The 20,459-nt window shown below is 37.2% G+C and overlaps 1 protein-coding gene across 2 annotated transcripts in view; it reads right to left on the bottom strand.

The window, feature by feature from the left end:
• lpp (LIM domain containing preferred translocation partner in lipoma) overlaps positions 1–20,459 on the bottom strand; it is a 235,255-nt gene that overhangs the window by 3,511 nt on the left and 211,285 nt on the right. For both annotated transcript variants that reach the window (XM_056246335.1, XM_056246334.1), the window contains one exon: positions 18,467–18,636. In XM_056246335.1, the coding sequence (XP_056102310.1) occupies positions 18,467–18,636 (170 nt within the window). The remainder of the gene's footprint in view (positions 1–18,466; positions 18,637–20,459) is intronic.

The raw sequence follows: 20,459 nt of genomic DNA, 5'->3' as shown, positions 1-20,459 counted from the left end.
TGATTAGCTACTCTCTGATTCACAAACAAAGTCATTTTTCACTCTTGCTTTCGTTCTGCGAGAGGCGCAGCAGTAAATACGTCCACTTTCTGATGACTGCAGGCTTTTCCTCAGCCACGGATGCTGGGCCGCGGGCCAGCTGATGACTTTTCGCTCACATTCCTCTTCTTAATGTTCACCCCGAGCCCTGGATTTGTTATTTCGATATTTCATATAAAAGAATCTTCTATCCCCCTCCCTCCCCTCTAGCTAAGCAATTACAGCAAAGGATGGTGAAATCATCTGTGTGTGATCAATTATAGGATGACTTAGGATCTCTTTGAAAGCATGTGTGAGACCATCTCCGCATGAGAGGCTATGATGCACAAATATTTCCTGGATTTCTCCATTTGGGATTTGGTGGCCCAGACACATCTCAGTATGTGTGAGTACTCCAGGCTACAGCTGTCCTCTTTGGCTGCCTGTCTCTTTGGCACAGACACTCAGTACTGTTTTCAAACACAGACTTCCATGCCTATGTGCATTTGTGGCAACACTGTAAGCCATCACGTTTTCCGCGCCAATGAGCCCTGATGATTAGGGCTGACAGTCCTGTGGGTATGATCTTGGATAGCTGCTCACACTAAGGGAGTGCGAAATTTACAAAAAATATCATCTCTATTTTCTGGGATTTTGTTTATAATGATAATTTGACGATCTTTTTCTGAGTGTTTTTGCACTGGTACTTTGGCTGGTTTAGGCCTGATGTGGAAAGCTGACTACCAAAGATTGTTATTTTCTTCACATTCTTTGCGGTTCGTTCTTAGTTCACAGCGGTGACAGAAATTAACATTTCCGATAAGGGCGATTTTTGCCCCGTTAAATTGATTTACAGGTACATTTTTACCTTTATAAGGGCATTTCTTTCTAAACTTTTTAAATGTATGCATCTTTTTTTTTTTTCAAAATCTTACATTTAATCAATTCATTATCAGTTAGAATGATATGGCACTATAGGAATGTTACCAATCAAACTACAAAGGGAACAAACTAAGGCAACATTTTAAGCATCTGATGCAGTGTGATCCAGGCAGACAAGCAATGATTATGTCAGAGATCAAATTTTAAATGAGGAATAACACATTTTATTCAATTAAATTTGTAAAATTATAAAGGCAACAAATGAATCAAGTAAATATTAAAATTTGAAAAGCAAATAAGTTTCAAGATACGATAGAAAAATAATTCTTAGTCGATAGATAATACAAAATTCAAAGTATTGTATCTAACAGATGAAGTTTTTGAAGATCAGACTATAGAGAAAGAAAAGCCCAAAAGAACAAAAAGACAAGAAAGAAGCCCAGAGTCTTCGGAACTCAACATTTTATATGCTGTGCTTAACAAGAAGGGACTAGGGAAAGCACCTATTAAGATTTTTGGTATTTCTTTTGCAGCCATTTAAGGATGGGGTGGGCTAAACACCGGTAGTAATTTGTCAACCGGTAGACATTTTGGACTATCGTCTCTATCGCGGTTACGTTCACGTGATGTTGCTGTGCTACGCAGTCATGAATACATACCTATGTGTCAAAGTGACCATGCATTTGCAAGGAAACAGTAATTTATGTCTTAATTGAACACAAACAGTTGAGAAAGAAAACAAAGTTCCAGCTAGTAATAATGCTATGCTAATCCAAGTCTAAATTATAAACTAACGTGAAGGCAATCCCAGTTTTATCCAAGATGGCTGATGTGAGAAAAAAGTTTTTGATTCAAATATTTGATTAAATACTAAAACGTATTGATAAAAAATATTTTATATTTGTCTAGGCTAGGCTTTTTTGTGTGGTTATGATAGTACTGCACTGTTAGCTTTGCAACATGCTAATATCAAACTATTTAAATCAACTGCGAGTCTCCCGTGTGCTTTGTGTGAGAAATGGCGGTTATCATGTGACGCATGGTGTTCTTGCCAATGTACTTTGCCATTCCAAATCTGTCACTTATGACATTAGGAAGCTGCCTGACTTGGTTTGGAACAGATCTGCAGTATACAGAGTTTTCAGCTCCATGGACAGAATTTACTGGAAAGAGTCCCATGTATCAGCACAGCCAAATCCTGTTTGCACTGCCTGTGCACTGGGATCATTTCCCATGCTCTCGATTCATCAGAAAGCTGAGGCGGAGGTCAAAGGACTTGACCCTGATCTCCTACGTTCCACTAATCATTCTTAGATCAACTCGGCTTTAGATCACAGTGTAATGCTGAAGGATCGTCAAGGCTCAAAAAAGGCCGTAGGTACACCAGGGTCTAATTTGTCTCATTTCTTCTGTGAATATAGCAGAAATTAACATTATTTCCCAGAGCAACACTTGTGTACAAACAATGTCCATGCCACAATCCACTGCAAATCCTGGAAACGGATAAAGCCTTTAATAAGCTTGCTGCTGAGAACCCTTGAGGCTTGTCTCATAACTCTGAGGCGAGGAAGAGGGGGAGGGGAAAATATAGAAATACAGTCAATCTGTATATATAGCCTTCAGGAGCACAGTCAAATGTTTAACCTGAGTTTAGACTTGAACCAGCATCTGAATCCCTGCTGCTTACGGTTTTCTGAAGAAACATTCAAAAACAGCCCGTTTTCATACAATACTTTGTGCCAGTCATCGTAGGAACTCAGTGGCTGTGAAGTCTGGGTCAGTCAGACCTCTCTTCCCCAGCACAGCTTTTCAGTTTTCTGCAGCTTTTATGTTGACGTCAAATCAGTTTTGATTTACATGCTGTGGATTTACTGTCCGGTAATAACTTTCAAAGATGGTTTAGGAAAATCTGCGCAGTTCACTGGTGGAAGAATAATGGCTCGGAGAGCCACTAGAGGGCACTAGACGTCTACTCATGCTTTCAGTTTACTCTTCTCCTGCTAGAATGTGATATATTCACATATATTCCTCTTTTTTCAGCTTCATACATTTCTCTAAGTGTTTGCCCAGAAGGCTAAACAAACGTCTAGGCAGATGAGGTAAAATGAATTTAGGTCAGACAGCCTCTTTTTGAACGAAAGGGTGAGTGTAGAGCACTGAAGTCAATTGTAGCCTCTTCTTTCCCTTGTTGCTTTTTCAATTTCCTGACAAAGTGCTCCGACACTCTCTCTTTCTTCCAGGCACTCTTCTTTTTGTGGGTGCACTGCAAACACAACACACAATTCTGTAGCAGGTCAAATTCTCATAGTGCTGGACAACAGTGTGGAGTGTAGAGTTTATGTCTGTACATCACTGAGAGGACCTTCAGTCCATAAGAATGACTAAAAAGTGACACAATCAGCCTTGCGTTTCACAAATGATGATACTCATTTATAGACTGGTCTAAATAAATCAGAAACCAAACTGTCTGGATTGAATGAAAGAAGGGGACATATAAGGAACTAAAACAGATATTTATGAAGGTAAATCACATGAGGTCTGTGTATACTGTAACCATCAACTGCCAATTCACAGCGCTCAATGTGAATTTAAGCAAAACACTCTGAAGTTACTGGATGTCTTCTTTGATAGGAGGATTTATTAATTTTACATGATCCTCAGTTAGCTTGGTGACATGGATTTGTTTTGCACAGAATATTAAAACACCTGTATACCCTTCAATGTCACTCTGCCAACTATATTTACCTTATAAACATCATCTAAATAGCTTCTGAAATCTAAATAGTTTTAAAACCAAAAAGGGCTTTTATACTTAATTCTTGAGCAATGCCCCGAGTCATCATACATATATAAGTATTTCACATAAAACTTTTTTAATGTCTGTCAGCACCACAATTACGTATTTATGCACATATGACAACTTCACATTAGAGCACCTCTCTACAATATGATGATATACAGACGCAAAAAAAGAAAACCAAGACATTTCTGACTGCAGCTGAGAGGTCAAAGGTCAGTTGGATGCTCTGAATAGTTGAATCATTGACTAAAGAACTCACATTCCTTCAGCTGAACAGCATGTGTGTACGTAAAATTACTAGAGCTGTCATTAAAAGTTTTTTTTAAAATTAAATTCATGATTAATATACATAACACAGAGACATCTTAAGTGTGGTTTGGCCTTGGATATGGATTGTATCATTTTTTTTTGTGTTTTTAGTAAACATTTAAATTAATGTTAAATTACCGGTAACAGTACAGACATAGATACATGGTTTAAGAGAATGAGGACAGCTGTGAGGCTCTAGCATTAACTGGTCTTGATAAATGGTAATGGGTCGACAGAAGGTCCTTAGCATTGAGCGGACTGAAAACCAGACTAGAACCAAACTGCTGCTTTGGATCCCTGGGACTGCGAGGCGCTCAGGGAAACTATCTTTTGAGCTACTTAAATAAAGAGAGTTAAAGGAAAGAGAGCTACAGGGGATTGGATATGAATGCAGAGGCACTGAGCCAAGAACTCTTAACGTCTTTTCCCAAGACATCACCCCGCCATTACATTTCAGAGACATTACTGTACTGCCTTCACTATGGCAGTTACCTCAGAAGGTTTCACTGCAACTGTAGAATATCTCAACATTTCTTAACGATCCTTTTGTGTGGAATTCATTTAAAAATCAATCTTATTTGAAACCTATACTTGCACATCCATTTATCAGAGTAAATATAAGTAAACAATTCTGATGCAGAGTCAATATCCTTGATAAAGCACTTGAAAAAAACAAACAAATTTTATTGCACAGTCTAAAACACAGATGACAAGTCCTTAGAAATATGCTTGTACTCATGTTTGTTTCATATGTATTTTTGAACAAATTAATAGTTCTGAAAAAAAGAAAGAAAAGAGTATTGTGGCATTGACCATGAACCTTGCCTGCTCCCCTGCTTTGTCTTCAGAAACTTTCCTCATGGTGTCCGCCTGACTTCACATCAGCTCGGAAGCAGAATTTGACCTCTCTGGACACATGGCTCCAGATCTATCTTACAACAGAGCCGAAATGCAGCAGGCAGCACTTGAAGAAACACTCCATCAGGTTGGGGTTACATTTTCCTCTCTTAAAGGAAGTGATGCAAGTTTGACTGAAAGAAAGAAGCTACCAAACAGGGTTCAAACAATCATATTTTTTGCCTGGTTACACCTATATTACAAGAGAACCATGCAAGTAATGAAAATCAAGTGCTGTAACCAGCTCAATAGATACACAACACACACACAAACAAGGACAACAGCGCGAAGAGGGAAGTCGCAAGGCAATTCATGCAAGTGCTATCTAATTGGGTCTCTCCTTTGAGGAATGCCAGCCAGTTAATAATGTCTGAATACACAGAACTCAATTAGTAGCTTGCTAATGCTAATGCAGACAGATATGAATATTTCAGCAGAAAGTCTCGAACGCATGCTTTGCTGCTGTACTTCCAACATCAAGGAAAACAAGCAGGGTGGATTCACCTGTCTTCATCACCCTCTGTACTTCAGCGGGATAGCAAAGCGTGGGCAACGCTAACTCTTTCAAGACGTACGGCAGCCACGCCGGTGTGAGGGCAGCTCCGAAAGGTGTTGGTTTGAGTTGCTGCCTGTTCCCTACACTTTTACATCTATCAGCTTGGGCTGAAGGCAAGGTAGGAAGCAATGTCACTTGCAATCACACAAGGGAGTCAGGGTATAAAAGAAAGCTCAGACATTAATTCTGTTTTTGATCTTTAGTGCTCTTGTAATTCTGCTAAAGATTTATGTGGCTGAAGCTTGTGGTCAATAAACCATGTTTATACTTCATTGTAAGCACGTGTAATTGTTGCTTTGTTTTCAAACTCTATGTGTCATCACCTTCCTCCAAAGCAATGACAGACATGGCTGTTGGCGCAGCCGAGTGGGTGAAAACTTGCACTGTGGCACAGTCTGGCCAACGGGATGTGGGTATCATGCAACAGAGGACATCCGTTACCAGAAGCTTCCCCTGCACACAGAAAAATGAACCCTTATTGGGCCACCCTGGGAAAATGTCTCGGCACAGCCTGGAACTTGGACGTTGTGGTTCCATTATACAGCATGTACTCCATTACATTAGCATACAGGTCTCTTTGTTGGAAAATTGCAGGTTCTTATACTTAGGACCACTAAACTTCTGCTAGGACCACTGCGTGTGTCTCAAGGTCAATAAGGTAAATTAAATTAGTCTCTTAAAATATCCGATAATTTGACATTTTGTCAAAGTCATGTAGTGTGACTCCCCATACATTGTTTTAACCCTCTGGTCCTCTTCGCGTGTCGGTCAAAAATGACAGAACTTTTTTTTTATTTCAATGAAATAAATGTACTATATTTTAGTTTGATCGTTTTTTTTATTTAATATTTAATATTTAGTATTTTTAGGGGATTTTATGGTACTAAATTATATTTACGCTATATTTATAATCCATTTATTCACTTTGTGAGCATTAAATTTCCAACTTTATTTCCAACTCGTAAATCTTGAATGCTTTGGGGCACAGACTTAAGTTTGATCTCTTTCAAAGACGACACTTTGCAGATTATTGCTGAAGTGAAAAAAGTTTTAAAAAGTGAACTTAAAAAAAGTTACAGAATTTTACGTTTATTGTTATGAAAAATTTAAATTTTTTATATGAAATACATATTTTCAAAATCACGTTTTACTCTAAAACTGCAAGAAAATCAAAGTCATAAAACTAAACAAGTTGTGTTCCAAATTTGAGCTTGATATCTCAAAAAAGTAGCTTTCAGTAAGATTTTGTTTGGGCGCAGTACCAAAAGTTTCCACTAGATGAAATGCGTCTCCCATTCATTTCCATGTGGTCATTGTTGACCACAAGGAGTAGAAGTGTGACTATTTTTTTCCGGACCACTTAACCTGTTTGAATCATGTCCATATCCATTTTTTTTGTGTGTGTTCACGTAGCAAGTGCCAAAACCTTTACCAAGTTTCGTACCATTCCGATGAAGAATTTTTTTTTTTAATAAAGAGAATCAGAGGATTAAATAATATTTATAAATGAATACTATTTTGAAAATAATGATTAAGAAGTGTACACTCGCATGTATTCAAGGTGTAAGGAAAATATATTACATTTTTCTTGAAATTTTTTTTTATTTAAAATATATTTATCATGTATCATATAATACATAGTATATATATATATATATATATATATATGAAGGCAAATAGTACATTTCTCTTTTTAAAAGATTTTCCTGTCTTGTGGGCACTCATATTTGTCACTGACCCAAATAATAAAACCAAACTCTCTAGAATGCGCAATCTGGTGATTGCATTTCTCCCCATATTTTCTGAGAGAGTGTGCAGTAAATCAGGCAGTAATGAAGCAGGCCATAGGGACCTGGCCATTTATCTAAACCGGCCTCCATCCAACAAGTTGTATGGATCTGAATAATCATGCAGTAAAAGTCCAAGAGGAAAGACGGGGAAGGGGGAACACGTTAAACACGCCCAATTACCAGAAATTATGATCTCCAATTAATTAAGTGCTCCAGGCAATTAAGTGTTCTGACAGTAGTAACACGAGCAGCCTGGCAGGAAGAGAGCAGTTTCGACAGGGAAGAGATCTGCAGGGTGCCACAAACATAGCACCTTGCTAACATAATTAACCTCAATGCCATTCAGCCCTGCAGTTCACTTGCTTGCCCAAAAAAAAAAGGAAAAAAAAAAGCCGGGGCTATCTGGTAAATGAAAGCAGTCTCAGCCATTAGTCTTGTTGAGCTGATCAGCAGTGTGCAACTTACATGGAACATAATGGCATTTACCTCTTGTTGCTCAGCAGGGAGGCCATTTCCTCCACTGATCCTGGATTAAGAACTAATTTATTGGCTGTGAAAATATTGTTGTGTATTTAACATCATGGTTAAGGATTAGTTGAGTGAATAAGGTCAAAGGTGATCTTCTTAAACCTTAATTTGGCAAATCTGATCAAATCTCAAATTAAGCCGAAACTCCATACTTTATAACTTCTCACAGTGGTTCACTTTCAATTGAAGGTAGTCACACCTCCAAAAGTTCAGTTGTAAACATAAAAATAAAATTAATTGTAATCATATTTAAAATATTACTCACACTGATGCCTTGGTGAAAAGAGACTTCTTTCAGAAACATTTTTATTCTATTTTGTTGTCTGTATGTAAATTAACAATGTTTACTCTTTCTCTGTGTTACCTGGAACAAGAAATTCCCATTTATTTGTCAGCAAAAGCATTTTGCGTCATCCAGTGGACTTTTGACATCTCCAGGACTTGACATTTTTCATTTTTTGGCCTCAGTTTGGCCTAGGGCTGCACGATTTGGGGAAAATGTCATATTGCGATTATTTAGGTCAATATTGCGATATGCAATTGCGATATAATAAACAAATGGTTTCATGAGTCAACTTGCTTGGTTCTAAAGCAAAATGCACACACAGATTAGTGATAATTCTGAAATGTGTATTTCTCAACTCAAACTAGCAACAACAACTAAATGATTGATAACACCTATAATGATCAATAAGCCATTGATGTCTGGATAAAAAATTAATTTAATTTTAATTTAAGTGAACTTCAAACAATCCTCACATAAACCCATAATAAATGTCATTTTTACCTGTGCTCTTCCTGGCTACAGGTAGGACATATACAGAAATGTAATAAAGTTATCAAACAGTCTGCGCTGCATAAATTATAAATTATATGGACTAAAATCCTATTTAAAGCTACACGAGTTCTTTGGTCAAGAGCAGTGAGTGTTTTTCTCTGTTTCCTTTGTTCTTTGATTAACTTTACTGACAGAAAGCATTATTGGATGCTGGCCCTTTAAGAGTTGCTGACAGAGACGCCTATCTCACACGCGCCTTATTCTCTCACAACTCTTTACGACGACCATCATAAGACTGCTCTTATGTTATGAAGACACTCGACAAATGATATTTTGGCATAATTGTGTGTGTTATTGTTAGTTCACTTCAAGCGGAAAGAGAACTGTATTCTGGCGCGCGGTCTGTGCATGCGCATGAATCATGATACTGGCGCGCGTCTTTCAGTCAGGACATTCACAGGCAGCGCGCTCTCTTTTGACTTGTCTCACTGAAAGCATTCGCATGAATAAGAGCGGGATCATGTAACACTAGCCAAAGGATGACAAAAAATAACAGATGCTGCGTTAACAGCCCTAATTTGTTTATTTCATATAAAATCGCAGTATTTTGCGTCATTTAATCGCATAGGCTTGACAATCGCAATTACGATTGCGATATGATTAATCGTGCAGCACTAGTTTGGCCTAAAACAGTGAGTTCATAGTCATCCAGTTTGAAATGGAGACTAAAAACACAGACATTTTTCAGATTTTCCGTAGCAGTGTTCTCTCCATATTTAGGATAGCTAGGCCTACTTTGCAGCCATTTTCCACGGCCTACAATGCTCTAGATCCTTCACTGGAAACTAAAAATAACTAATTTCCTTTAAACATTTACTCTTTGAATTCTTGCATCCTGGAACAATAAAAGTCGACACCTTTGTGAATATAAGTTTGCTAAAAAGTATTTCCTACTCAACCAAGGCGGTATTTGAATCTGGTCAAGCCTATCCAATAGAAGAAGACTGGGAGTGGCCTTGGACGGCAACATGCCCAATGCATTATGGGTGTTGAAAGTTTCCTACCTTTTTGGCAAAAGGGAAGACAACAGCCCTTTTTCTCAAGTCAGGTATCAGCGATTTCATTGTTCTTTTGCCTTTCTACTGCATAGGCAACTATGTTCTTTTAGAAATAGAATAAAGTTTTTTAAAACCATATTTTTTCCCTCATATTAAGCTGAGACTTACTCTATATTTAACCTCTCATGGCGGTTCACTTTCAATTGTAGGTAGTCACAGCTCCATAAATTCAGTTGCCTGACTATTTACTACCCCATTGGTGCTTGAAACAGTGGATCAGTCCAAAACAGAAGCTAGAAGGCCAAAACAAGGAATTGGGCTGAACCGAAAAAAAAATGGATATCAGTTTGTGACATAGACACTGGCCCATGGGGGACTTGGCCAAAGAGTTGAGCAAAATATTAAAGCCAGAGAGAATTTCTGTGTGTTCCTAAATATTTATGTAGAGGAGTAAACACATGTCAAAGCTGATCTTGCACTGGGGGAAAGAGCCACAAGCTGCACTTCCCCCACTAGAGCTCTCTGTACAAAGCTCCTAATTTATGATAATGTGCATCATCCTACAAACTTACTCAGAGAGAGGACACATACATTTAGCCTCAGCTGTTCATAAACCATGGGAAGGTATGACCTGTGTCACCATTACAATAGTTCTTAAAGGGGAATTCAGAGAATGGATTCTGCCCACTGATAAAGGTGTATATTTTGTTCGCTAGCTAGGCCTTGCTTTAGCACTTATTCTTCTGAACTTTTTTTTATCACAGTTTCTACAAAAAATATTAAGCAGCACAACTGTTTTCAAAATTTATACAAATAAGAAATGTTTTTAAGCTCCAAATCAGCATATTATGATTATTTCTGAAGGATCATGTGACACTGAAGACTGGAGTAATGGCTGCTGAAAAATCTGCCGTCAGTTATTTTAAATTGTAATATTATAATAATTTAATATATTACTCGTTTGACTGTGTTTTTCATCAAATAAATGCAGCCTTGAGTCTTCTTTCAACAACATTTAAAAATCGTATTACATTGTTAGTGTTTATAATTAGTGTATATTTCACATAGACTTTCACATTATTATTGAAAATGATTAAGATGTGTACACTGGCATGCATTCAAGGTGTAAGGAAATGGTCTATTTTTACTTGATATTTACAAAAGTTGACGCTTTTATTGTCATTAAACTGAAACTTCTTAGTTTCTCAAAACTATATGAAACAACCACGAATACAAAGTTTACATTCTTAAGAACTACAAAGTAAATGAAAGAATTTTCTTAAATCATTAACCCATGTACACAAACATCTCTTAAAATTAAATTCTATTTACCGCCTACATTCTGCTGGTGCGGCACAAGTTTACTAGCTTTACACTGAGAGAGGTCTATTTTATGTCTATTTGCATACAAACACAACACTCAGCCAACACCAAGAAACCAACTCTCTCATTCGCCAGAGAAACACTTCTGTTCTCTTCAAAGTAGTGCCTTTTTCCTTCCGGTGTTTTACGCCATAGCAGTTTTCAGGAACATTTGTCTCTAACACTACTAATCACACAGCTCCACAGAGAAGCCTCAAGCGCTGAACTTTCTACTCAAAATCCCTGTCAAAACCCCACAGACCAAATTAACAAAGGACTAAAGGAAGAGGAAAATTATTCGGTGGCTCTGCGTTTCATTGCAGAACCATTGTGAATAAACTTTGATATTGTTTTTGCATGAATTGACTAAAAACATTACTGTAAATCCTGGGCAAACATTAGTGATCTAACTGTGAATAATGTGCTTTTGACTGCATAAAATCAGTTCCCACTGTGCAAGATAACACTGAGATTGTGGAGTATGTGTAAGAGACTCGGTGAGCATGTGCAGCCTTGATTACACTAGGTGTTTGAAAACGAAAAAGGTCCGAGAGCGGGTACCAGATGTATACCACAGCTGCTGCTTTACAACACATCAGGGTAAGAAGTGAAAACAACAGACAAGCCACTGATGTCACATTAACAGGATTAGAGACCACTTCATGCAAAAAGGGGGATTAATTGAGCTGTGAATAAGTTTATCTGTATTGCACCACATTCAAACAAGCAGTGATAAGTCAGTGATGGGTGTACCCAGGGAAAGCCAGAGCACAAAGGCTGATTATTTCCATCTTTGCCTTCTTTGTGGGTCAGTTGTGATGCTGAGAGCACATGAGTGATAAGACGACAGGAGAGCAGGAAGCAGATGACAGATAACAGAGAATCTTCAGCAGGCAGCCTTCCTGTCTATTACTGAAAGGAATGAATGATATCTAGTTGCACTGTTCAAAAGTTCTGTGTTGTCTATTGCCTAGAGGTGGAAACAAGCTAACGCTATCAGTGCCGTTCCAAAGAATATGCAAAATAAGAGATTTGAACAAATGGCTTCGTATTTCCTGTTTGCTGCTATAGAGAAAGATTACTGGATGTCACTGTGTGATAGCATTTATTCCCAAACTAAACAGAACCATACCTGTCAAGTTTTGGATTTGAAAATAAGGGAAATTTTCCGGCGCCCACCGCGAGCAGTCCTACCACCACCACAACCAAGCTACAGTACCCCTTACATTTTAAGACAGGTGTCATAGCCTAAATGAAAACACACACACACACACACATACATATATATATATATATATATATATATATATATAGGCCTATATATGTATGGTATATATATGTAGGCTATGGTATAGCATATATAGGGTATATATTAAGAGCATTATTTAAAGGCTTATTTGCATATATTTTCTGTTCATTTAACATTGCTTGTCTTTACATTTACATTTTATTTTTATTCCACACATTATTTTCATTTCATATTGCTTTTCTTTTACAGTTTTTCTTTTCATTTGCAGTTTTTCTTTTCATTTGCAGTTTTTCTTTTCATTTCACATAACTTTCCTTTACTCTTTTAGTGAGTTATTGAACAAATTTGTTGCAGACTTTGTATTAACTGTTTTGGAAGGATTGTATTTGTGGGCTGGGCCAGAGTGGTTAATTTTACATGAGAGTAGAGCAAACAGTTCTGTTGTCTAACGTCATCCTATTCTCTAGGTAACAATCTTTCGTACCATGCTAAACACCCTTTCTCGTGTTGGCATACATCATTCCTTCCCCGTGTGAGATGCTAAAGTTGCAGTTACAAAACTGTTGCAGTAAAGTTGCAGTTACAAAACTCCTCTTCAGAAAAGTAAATTTGCTATCCCATTGATCGCGGTATTTAGTACATGAGGGTTTTGGTTTTTTGGCAGGAGTGCCTTGCTCTGTCATAGCGTCATCATCCGACTCTGATTTTGTTTGTTTTTTGTTTCCCCCGCGTTGTCACTCATCATCTGACCTCACACACTAACCTCGCGACAACTGCCACATACAGTACCTGTAGTTATCGCGAGGCTAGTGACAGAGCTCAGATTGGGAATGTTTTTTGTTTTTTTTTACTCCGCCCGGGGTATTGTTATTTTTCAATAACGCAGGTTAAAATACGGGAGATTTACGGGAAAAACCTAATACGGGAAGACGGCGGGAAAGAATGGTAAAATACGGGACTTTTTTACCGGCCAAAACGGGATACTTGACAGGTATGAACAGAACTGAAAAATACTGTTCACCACTTAAGTAAGCTTGAAATATACATATTTGCTTCCTATATGCAAATAGTTATACTACCATTCAAAAGTTTGGAGTCTAAAAGATATATGTATATATATCCACTAATGCTTGATTAATAACTGTACAAATTTTAGCTGCCCATAAGGGGAACTTGACATAATAAATGCACATATTTATAATCTTATTATTATAAATGAAATGCAATAGATTTCATACAGAATAAGTGGTGACATTTGCTCCTCTTAAATTAAGGATTGAAATTAGTTTGCTGAATGCTCTTAAGATATCTTTTGATGTCAAGATGACTTTTGAAGTCAAGATGAATCTACATTTTAAAAGGCTACGATGAAGAGCTGAAATCCTGTAATGAAGCAATGAGCATTATGATCAATTATCATTTTAAATCGGGATCCAACACGTTCAAATGAAAATTGTATTTAAAACACTTTAAACACACTGACAGTCATACATCAAAGGTATTTATAGAAGAAAATGCAGATTTAAGAAAAGAAGATTTCAATACATTTAGGCTCTTTTCTTTTGGAGAAAGTAAATGATGTTGGATACATAACAGGTGTTTTTTCCCCCATCCTGCTCCCTAGTGGCAAACAGAGCAGTAAATGAGATGTTTATATAAGAACAATGAAAATATGAATGCTATGATCCCATCTCTGCAGATAAATAAACTGATAAATAATGTACAATGTGCATTCTTCCTATCTTAAAAGATTCCTAGACTGACTCGCTGGCCTCATTTGAAGTTTTCCCCCAGCTCACTGGGGGACTGCCATGTCTCTATAGAGACCAAAGTCTCATGCTCATTCTCTAATCGCACAGAGGCGTATGACCCTGAGGATGAGGAGAAAAGAAGAAGAAATTACTTTCATTAAGAAATTCAGATTTCTTCCATCCTTTTGATCTTGTGCCAGAAGAACATTTATGCTGATGAAATGCATAAATAAAGTTCTTAAATTATCCCGGCTCTCTTTAGCGCATGGATCCAAGTTGGAAAACTTCCAGAGGAAGCAAGTACAGTACAATCATTCTGAGAGCTGATCAGTGTAGTGGGGGTGATTCAAGAGATGGCCTGAGTCACCGATACTTCAACTGATTCATCTGTTGAGGAAGTACACAGACAAACATAATAGTCTGATGCTGTTCTTTGGAACAAAGGTTAACTATTGCTTTGCTGCCCATTTCCTATCATTTGAAGTTCAGCTGAACAGAGCAAGTGAATTAAATATATGAACAAACTCAGTTTGTCTCTCTCAGTACATTGCATTGTGGCTTGAAGCACAGGGAGAGAACACAGTCAGGCATCAGTCATCCAGTGACCTTAAAGAGACAGTTCACCCAAAAAAAGAAAATTCTGTCATCGACTCACCCTTATGGCATAATACAATTACATTTCCTTTTTCTTTGGGAGAAAAAAAGAGATTTTGAAAAATGTCCATTTAATAAAAGTTGCATTTGGACCTCAACATTCTTCGAAATATCTCTCTTTTTTTCCACAGGAGGAAAAAATGCATACAGATTTGAAAGAGGTTTACATTTTTTGATGAGCCATCCCTTTAATATCTGGAACGAAAAAACAGCAGCTGCTATGGTGTTGAAATGTATTATTAAAGATTTATTATTTCCAATTTGCCTATGCTCCCCTGAATATTCAGTGATGATTCTGTGAAACTGTGCCCTGTATTGAACTCCAAGCTGGCACCGTGCCCCAGTTGCAGCGGTAAGTGTAGATGATTTAGTAAGGGTTTACTGAAAAGCTGTAGGAGTGGTAAAGGTGGTTTTGGCTTTGGTGACAGTCCTGGAAATTTCTCTGATCCATTCTTGAGCAGTGGGCAACCAAAAAAGTCAGTGAAACCTCAGTGTTAGCACTAGTGGTTATAATGTGGAGAATTTGGCATTTCCTACAGTATCAACTACCAATGATGCAACATAGGCTGTCAAATAGTCAAAATAAATTTCACCAGCCAAAATATGAAAAAACATAACCTCTGTTTTTTCTTGAAATGGCTGACCTAAAAGCCAATGTGAGATAAAAAGTTACATGTTAGATTTATGGATTGGCATATTTAACAGAGCGAAGCTTTGTGTCGGGGTCCCGATCAACCAGGGTTTATTTTGAGAGAATGATCAACTGGCTGTACAGTAACCCATTGATTACATGGCTACTTCCAATTAAATGAATTCATGGACATGGAAAATGAAATATTAGGTTCATAATAAAAATTGTGCGGTCAGTCATACCGTGTTGCCCTGATCAACAGTCATTATTAAGAAGTATTTGACAAGTGAATGCCACAAATGACCAATCTGAATCAAGTATTTCAGAGAGCCGTCTAATAAATCAATATACATGACACTTTGGCAACTGCATTTGTTGTGAAGTGTATTCAGTACTCATCAGAAAAATCTGTTTATCAAAATAATCTGTTTAGACCAGAGATGCCTAAATAAGGGCCTGTGTGATGACCTTTAATTTGGCCCGCCATGCCATTGAAGCATATCTCCAATTTGTTTTAACATTTTTTTGTAATATTTTTTAATTGAAATGTAGTGAATATAACGCAAGTGTTTAAAATACTTTAAAAAAAATAGTTTTAAAGTACATTTGATTATAGTTGGATTTAGACCATTTAATTTGGTAAACAAATCTGACCAATATTAACAATATTCTGGATTTTTTTAAATTTGCATTGTCTGTATAAAAGAGAAGAACACTAAAGAAAGTGCTGGCTCAGTAATACAGTGGTTTCTTAAAAGGGAAATACGGAAACACTACGGCCACAACAGAATTGTAAATAGGCTACACGTGCCAGTGAAAATGGAAATAACACAAGTGCAAACGGGAAACAATGATGAAATAAAAGGCAGTTTGAGGAATGGCCTGGTTTCTTTGTGAGTTGGGCTACTACTTATTTTTAGTGCTTACCGACTCAGGGTTTCAAAATGTTATACTTATTACAGTAAAGATTGATCAAACAGAAATGGACTTTTCTGCACTTTTGCTTTTGTCAACTTAGACAAAATGTATGTGGTCCATCCAATCTATATAAACACCACAATCAAATAAAGAATCCTTTTATAACAATATATCATTTTTTTTACAGAGCCTGCTCTCTTACATATAAAGAGCCATGGTTGAGAAAGGTCAGACCAGGTTATTGGTGGCTGAGTGTGAACTAATTTGATTGACAGGTCTTCCAAATATGTGGCTGTCATAAAGGTGTGAAAGAGTTTGTGACATCACAGACTTTAGCACTTTGTGATGGTATTTATTTAAAATGTGTTTGTGGATCTTTCTGGACCCAACGAATGAGTCAAAATCTGTCTACAACTACACCATCTGTTCTAAAATGCATCTTTCTCCATCGGTGGCCAATGCAAAATTAGCTGTGTACAAACTTGTGTACAGAATGGGAATGCTGATAGCCAGCTTAGTCCATCCATTACAGACCTCTACTTAGAGCTGCTAACTAAATGAATTTAATAATACTCTACTACTTTTAATGTGATCCCTTTTCGTTTCCTCACACAGAGTAGTTCAAAAATCTGCTTTGCAAAACTTGAATAAAAAAATAATGACAAGCAAAATATGGTTCTCAAAACTTTCCATGTCTACCAGCACAGATGTTGCACAACTCTCAGATGTGGGAAAACATGTCCAGAAAGTTTGTGAATTTTTATAAGAAACTCCCACCCTCTAGTTCAATGAGAAATGCTAATTTTCATGCATTACTGTAACTGTCACTAATTTCTGCTTCTCTTACTGTTCGCCTGAAGAAACGAGAATTTTCAACAGATATTTCAGCAACAAAAAACAAAAAGGGAAGGTGGATGGTGGAGGGAGAAAAAGGAGGCCCTGATTTGCTTTCCAATCTACAAAGGAAAGTAATCCTATCTGGCAGTTTAATGTGATTTTAATACTCGTGTTACATCTCAAGTGTGATTTGCCCGTGTGAATGCTTATCAGATGGATGAGATGAAGTTGAACGTGACGCTTGGTCCTTTGCATGCGAGGCCACTGTTTGTCTAATCTTTCTGCCTCTTATGGATTTGACTACCGAGCTAACAAGTGTGAAGCAGCTCATAAGGGAAGAATGAGCAGTGTGACAGGAATAGGTGAATGATTATGAAAAGAGTAACGGTTTGGGTAACATTTCTGAAAGAACCTAAATCCAGGTTTTACACAGAGCCAGATGCTCCTGGCAGATCTTAGACAAGTCCTCAGAACACGGAGCTAATGAGAGCTGAAGCTAGCTTCATATGAAGACAAGGAAGCTCGAGCTTCAAAGAGCATGCAAACTACTGCCGCTGAAATATTTCCTCTTAGATATGTGTGTAGAAATGTGCAGAGCGACGAGTAAATAACAGTATGATCAACAGGTTGCAATGTGTCAGTGTATGTATATTTATATATTTATTATTATTTATGATTTGACGTTCATGTACACAACCTTTTTGAAACGTTTGGGGTCAGTAAGATTTCAAATACATGCTGTTCTTTTGCACTTTCTATTCATTAAAGTATCCTAAAAAATATCTATCATAGTTTCCACAAAAATATTAAGAAGCACAACTGTTTTCAATACTGATAATAAGGTGAAATGTTACTTAAACACCAAATCAGCATATTAGAATGATTATTGAAGGATAAAACGACACTGAAGTAATGGCTGGTGAATATATAAAAAATTGTAATAAAATGTTTAAAATATATTAAAATAGAAAACAGTTATTTTAATTTTTATTTTTGATCAAATAGATGCAGCCTTGGTGAGCAGAAAAGATGTTAATTTTTTTTAAATAAATCTTACCAACGCCAAACTTTTGAATGGTAGTGTATACATATACATACATACAGTATAATATTTATTTCAGAGCTGTGGCAAAGAGGGTAGTTCTTTGCACATAGGGAGCAGTTGTGCTACAAGAACCCCAGGTTCGAGTCCTGCCCGGGTCATGTTTCAGATGAAAAAAACAACAACTCAAATCTGCACCTTCCTACGCACAGTAATACAGCCAAAAAGCCAAATAAAACTCACACAAACATTCATCAACATTAGAAAGAAATTACAGTAAAAATGATGTACGTATGCACCAGTTGTGCGCCTAGTAAATATTTTGCGTGACTAAAAAACGTAAACTCAACTATTAGTGTACGAGACCCAGTGTGTGCATAAAGAGTGTTCAGCAGATCACACTCACGACATAGCAGGGTTCGCAGTAAGCCTTCTTTTCCACGGCATAAAAGGGCTTCCCTCTGAGCTTGGAACCACAGGTCATGCAGATGAAGCAGTGCACGTGGAAGACCTGGTCCATGGCGGTACAACCCGTCCCTTCACCGACCACATTCTCCCCACAGCATGCACACCGACCTGCAAAATACAGCATTGGAATTACTGTATGGATGCTGATGGCAAATTATATAAACTAAACAAAATAATAAAAAAACAACAACATGGTGAGAGATAAAAAAAAGAAAATGTAGAAGTAAAGGTTAAATGGATAATATACATATAGTGTAAACAGCATCATTTGCCATTTTCATAAAAAAAAAAAAAACATTTTAATTAAAAATAGCTATTTCAAGTGGAGATATGGGTTATTCACCCTTTGCTCTCCTCCAAACCACACGGTTTCTGTGTCTATTTTTTATTTTATTCTTTAAATCAGATCAGATGTTTCAACTCTAAAGCAGACTAACACTTCAGCTTTCAGGTTCAGAGATAATCTCGAATAAACAGTGTGTCTGTCGCCTCTTTCAAGCCAACTCTTCTTTGTGGTACAACCAATGATAACATAATCTACTCTACTGAGTAATTGCACGTCTCACGGATAAAAAGAATTAAAAGACTCAATGTCAAAAGAAACAGAATATGAGGAGCATTTCTAAAGTTAGGTTGATACCATCTCCAGGGAATTTACCCCTTTTAAGTGTTTGGATTTTTTTTCCTTTTTAAAAAGGGCAAAGTGATCGGTTGCCCTACAATTGTAGAAATCTAAGGCGCTTAATAAGGTCAGTCACTTAATAGAGACTGAGCTGATTTTTTTCTCTTTGTGGAGAGAATGGAGATCAATGCCTCATCGCTTGCGCAAATACCACCCACCATCTGTCAACTCGCCCATCACAACATGCTAAAACACATGAAGCTTATCACTCAGACGATGTCAGATGCGTAAAGAGTAGGGATATCTCATATTCAATTTAAACACTAATAAAATCCATCACATCTCTCTTCAGACCAATCTTTCCCCTAATAGCCACATATAATGTCCCCGCTGGAATGAGAATAAGATTAAACACATTGGCACATTGACACACACACACACACACACAATCTTTTTATGATAAAACGAAACTGGAAGTGGAAAGAGCACAATCTTTGTGTTATAGGGCATCTGCTATTGCACCCAAAAAAGATCCTGATTGCATATTGTGTGACACGGCATTTGGATATCTGTAATTGAGTTGAAGCTATCTTTAATTGAGCTTAAGATGTCTCCAACTCAATGCAAAGATATCTTCAAACCAATTAATGACGCTAGCAGTTTAATTAGCAGTATCAGGAAATAATGCGCTTTAGAGCCATATCTTGTGGTGTTTTCCTTTTTACACATCTGAGGACAGATACGATCTCCAAAAAAAGAGAATGTGAGATATTATGAATTAATTTACTTAACTTTAGTTCTGTAGTTCCTCATTTTTCTTTTCTCTTTCTTTTGTGCTTCATTTAAGCCTGTTTTTAGAAATGATACACTCTCTGACTGCAATGAGAGCCAGAGTTCAAGCTTGTCACAGACAAAAGGCGAAGCAGCGAGCAGGAGAAATATCAGACACGCTCCCATTTTCACTGCTGAAGCTGTCGGCGGCATCAACAAAACAGACTGAACTTTTCCGCTCTTCAGATTAGATATCAAAGCTGAGCTGAATATGAGCACCTCTTCTCAACAAAGTTTAAATCGTAGATAATTCTCCTCGTGTGTGTGGATTAGCACGGGGATATCTGTTCAGCTCGATCGATGCATTGCAAAAAATCGGTACTTTTATCTTGTTTTACAGCTAAAAAATTTGAAACATTATTAAATAAGATAAATTTACTTAAGATGCAAAACTGTGAGATTAAGAGAATACATTCTGAAATAAGTTCTTACTACTGTAAACATGGGGGGGATGATATTCTCTAAAACAAGTCATACC

This window comes from Rhinichthys klamathensis, unplaced genomic scaffold (assembly GCF_029890125.1).
Source record: "Rhinichthys klamathensis goyatoka isolate OS25496 unplaced genomic scaffold, OSU_Roscu_1.1 h1tg000036l_1, whole genome shotgun sequence".
Classification (NCBI taxonomy): Eukaryota; Metazoa; Chordata; class Actinopteri; order Cypriniformes; family Leuciscidae; genus Rhinichthys; species Rhinichthys klamathensis.
The sequence above is the reverse complement of the archived record's forward strand: the minus strand, read 5'-3'. Positions and strand labels throughout refer to the sequence as shown.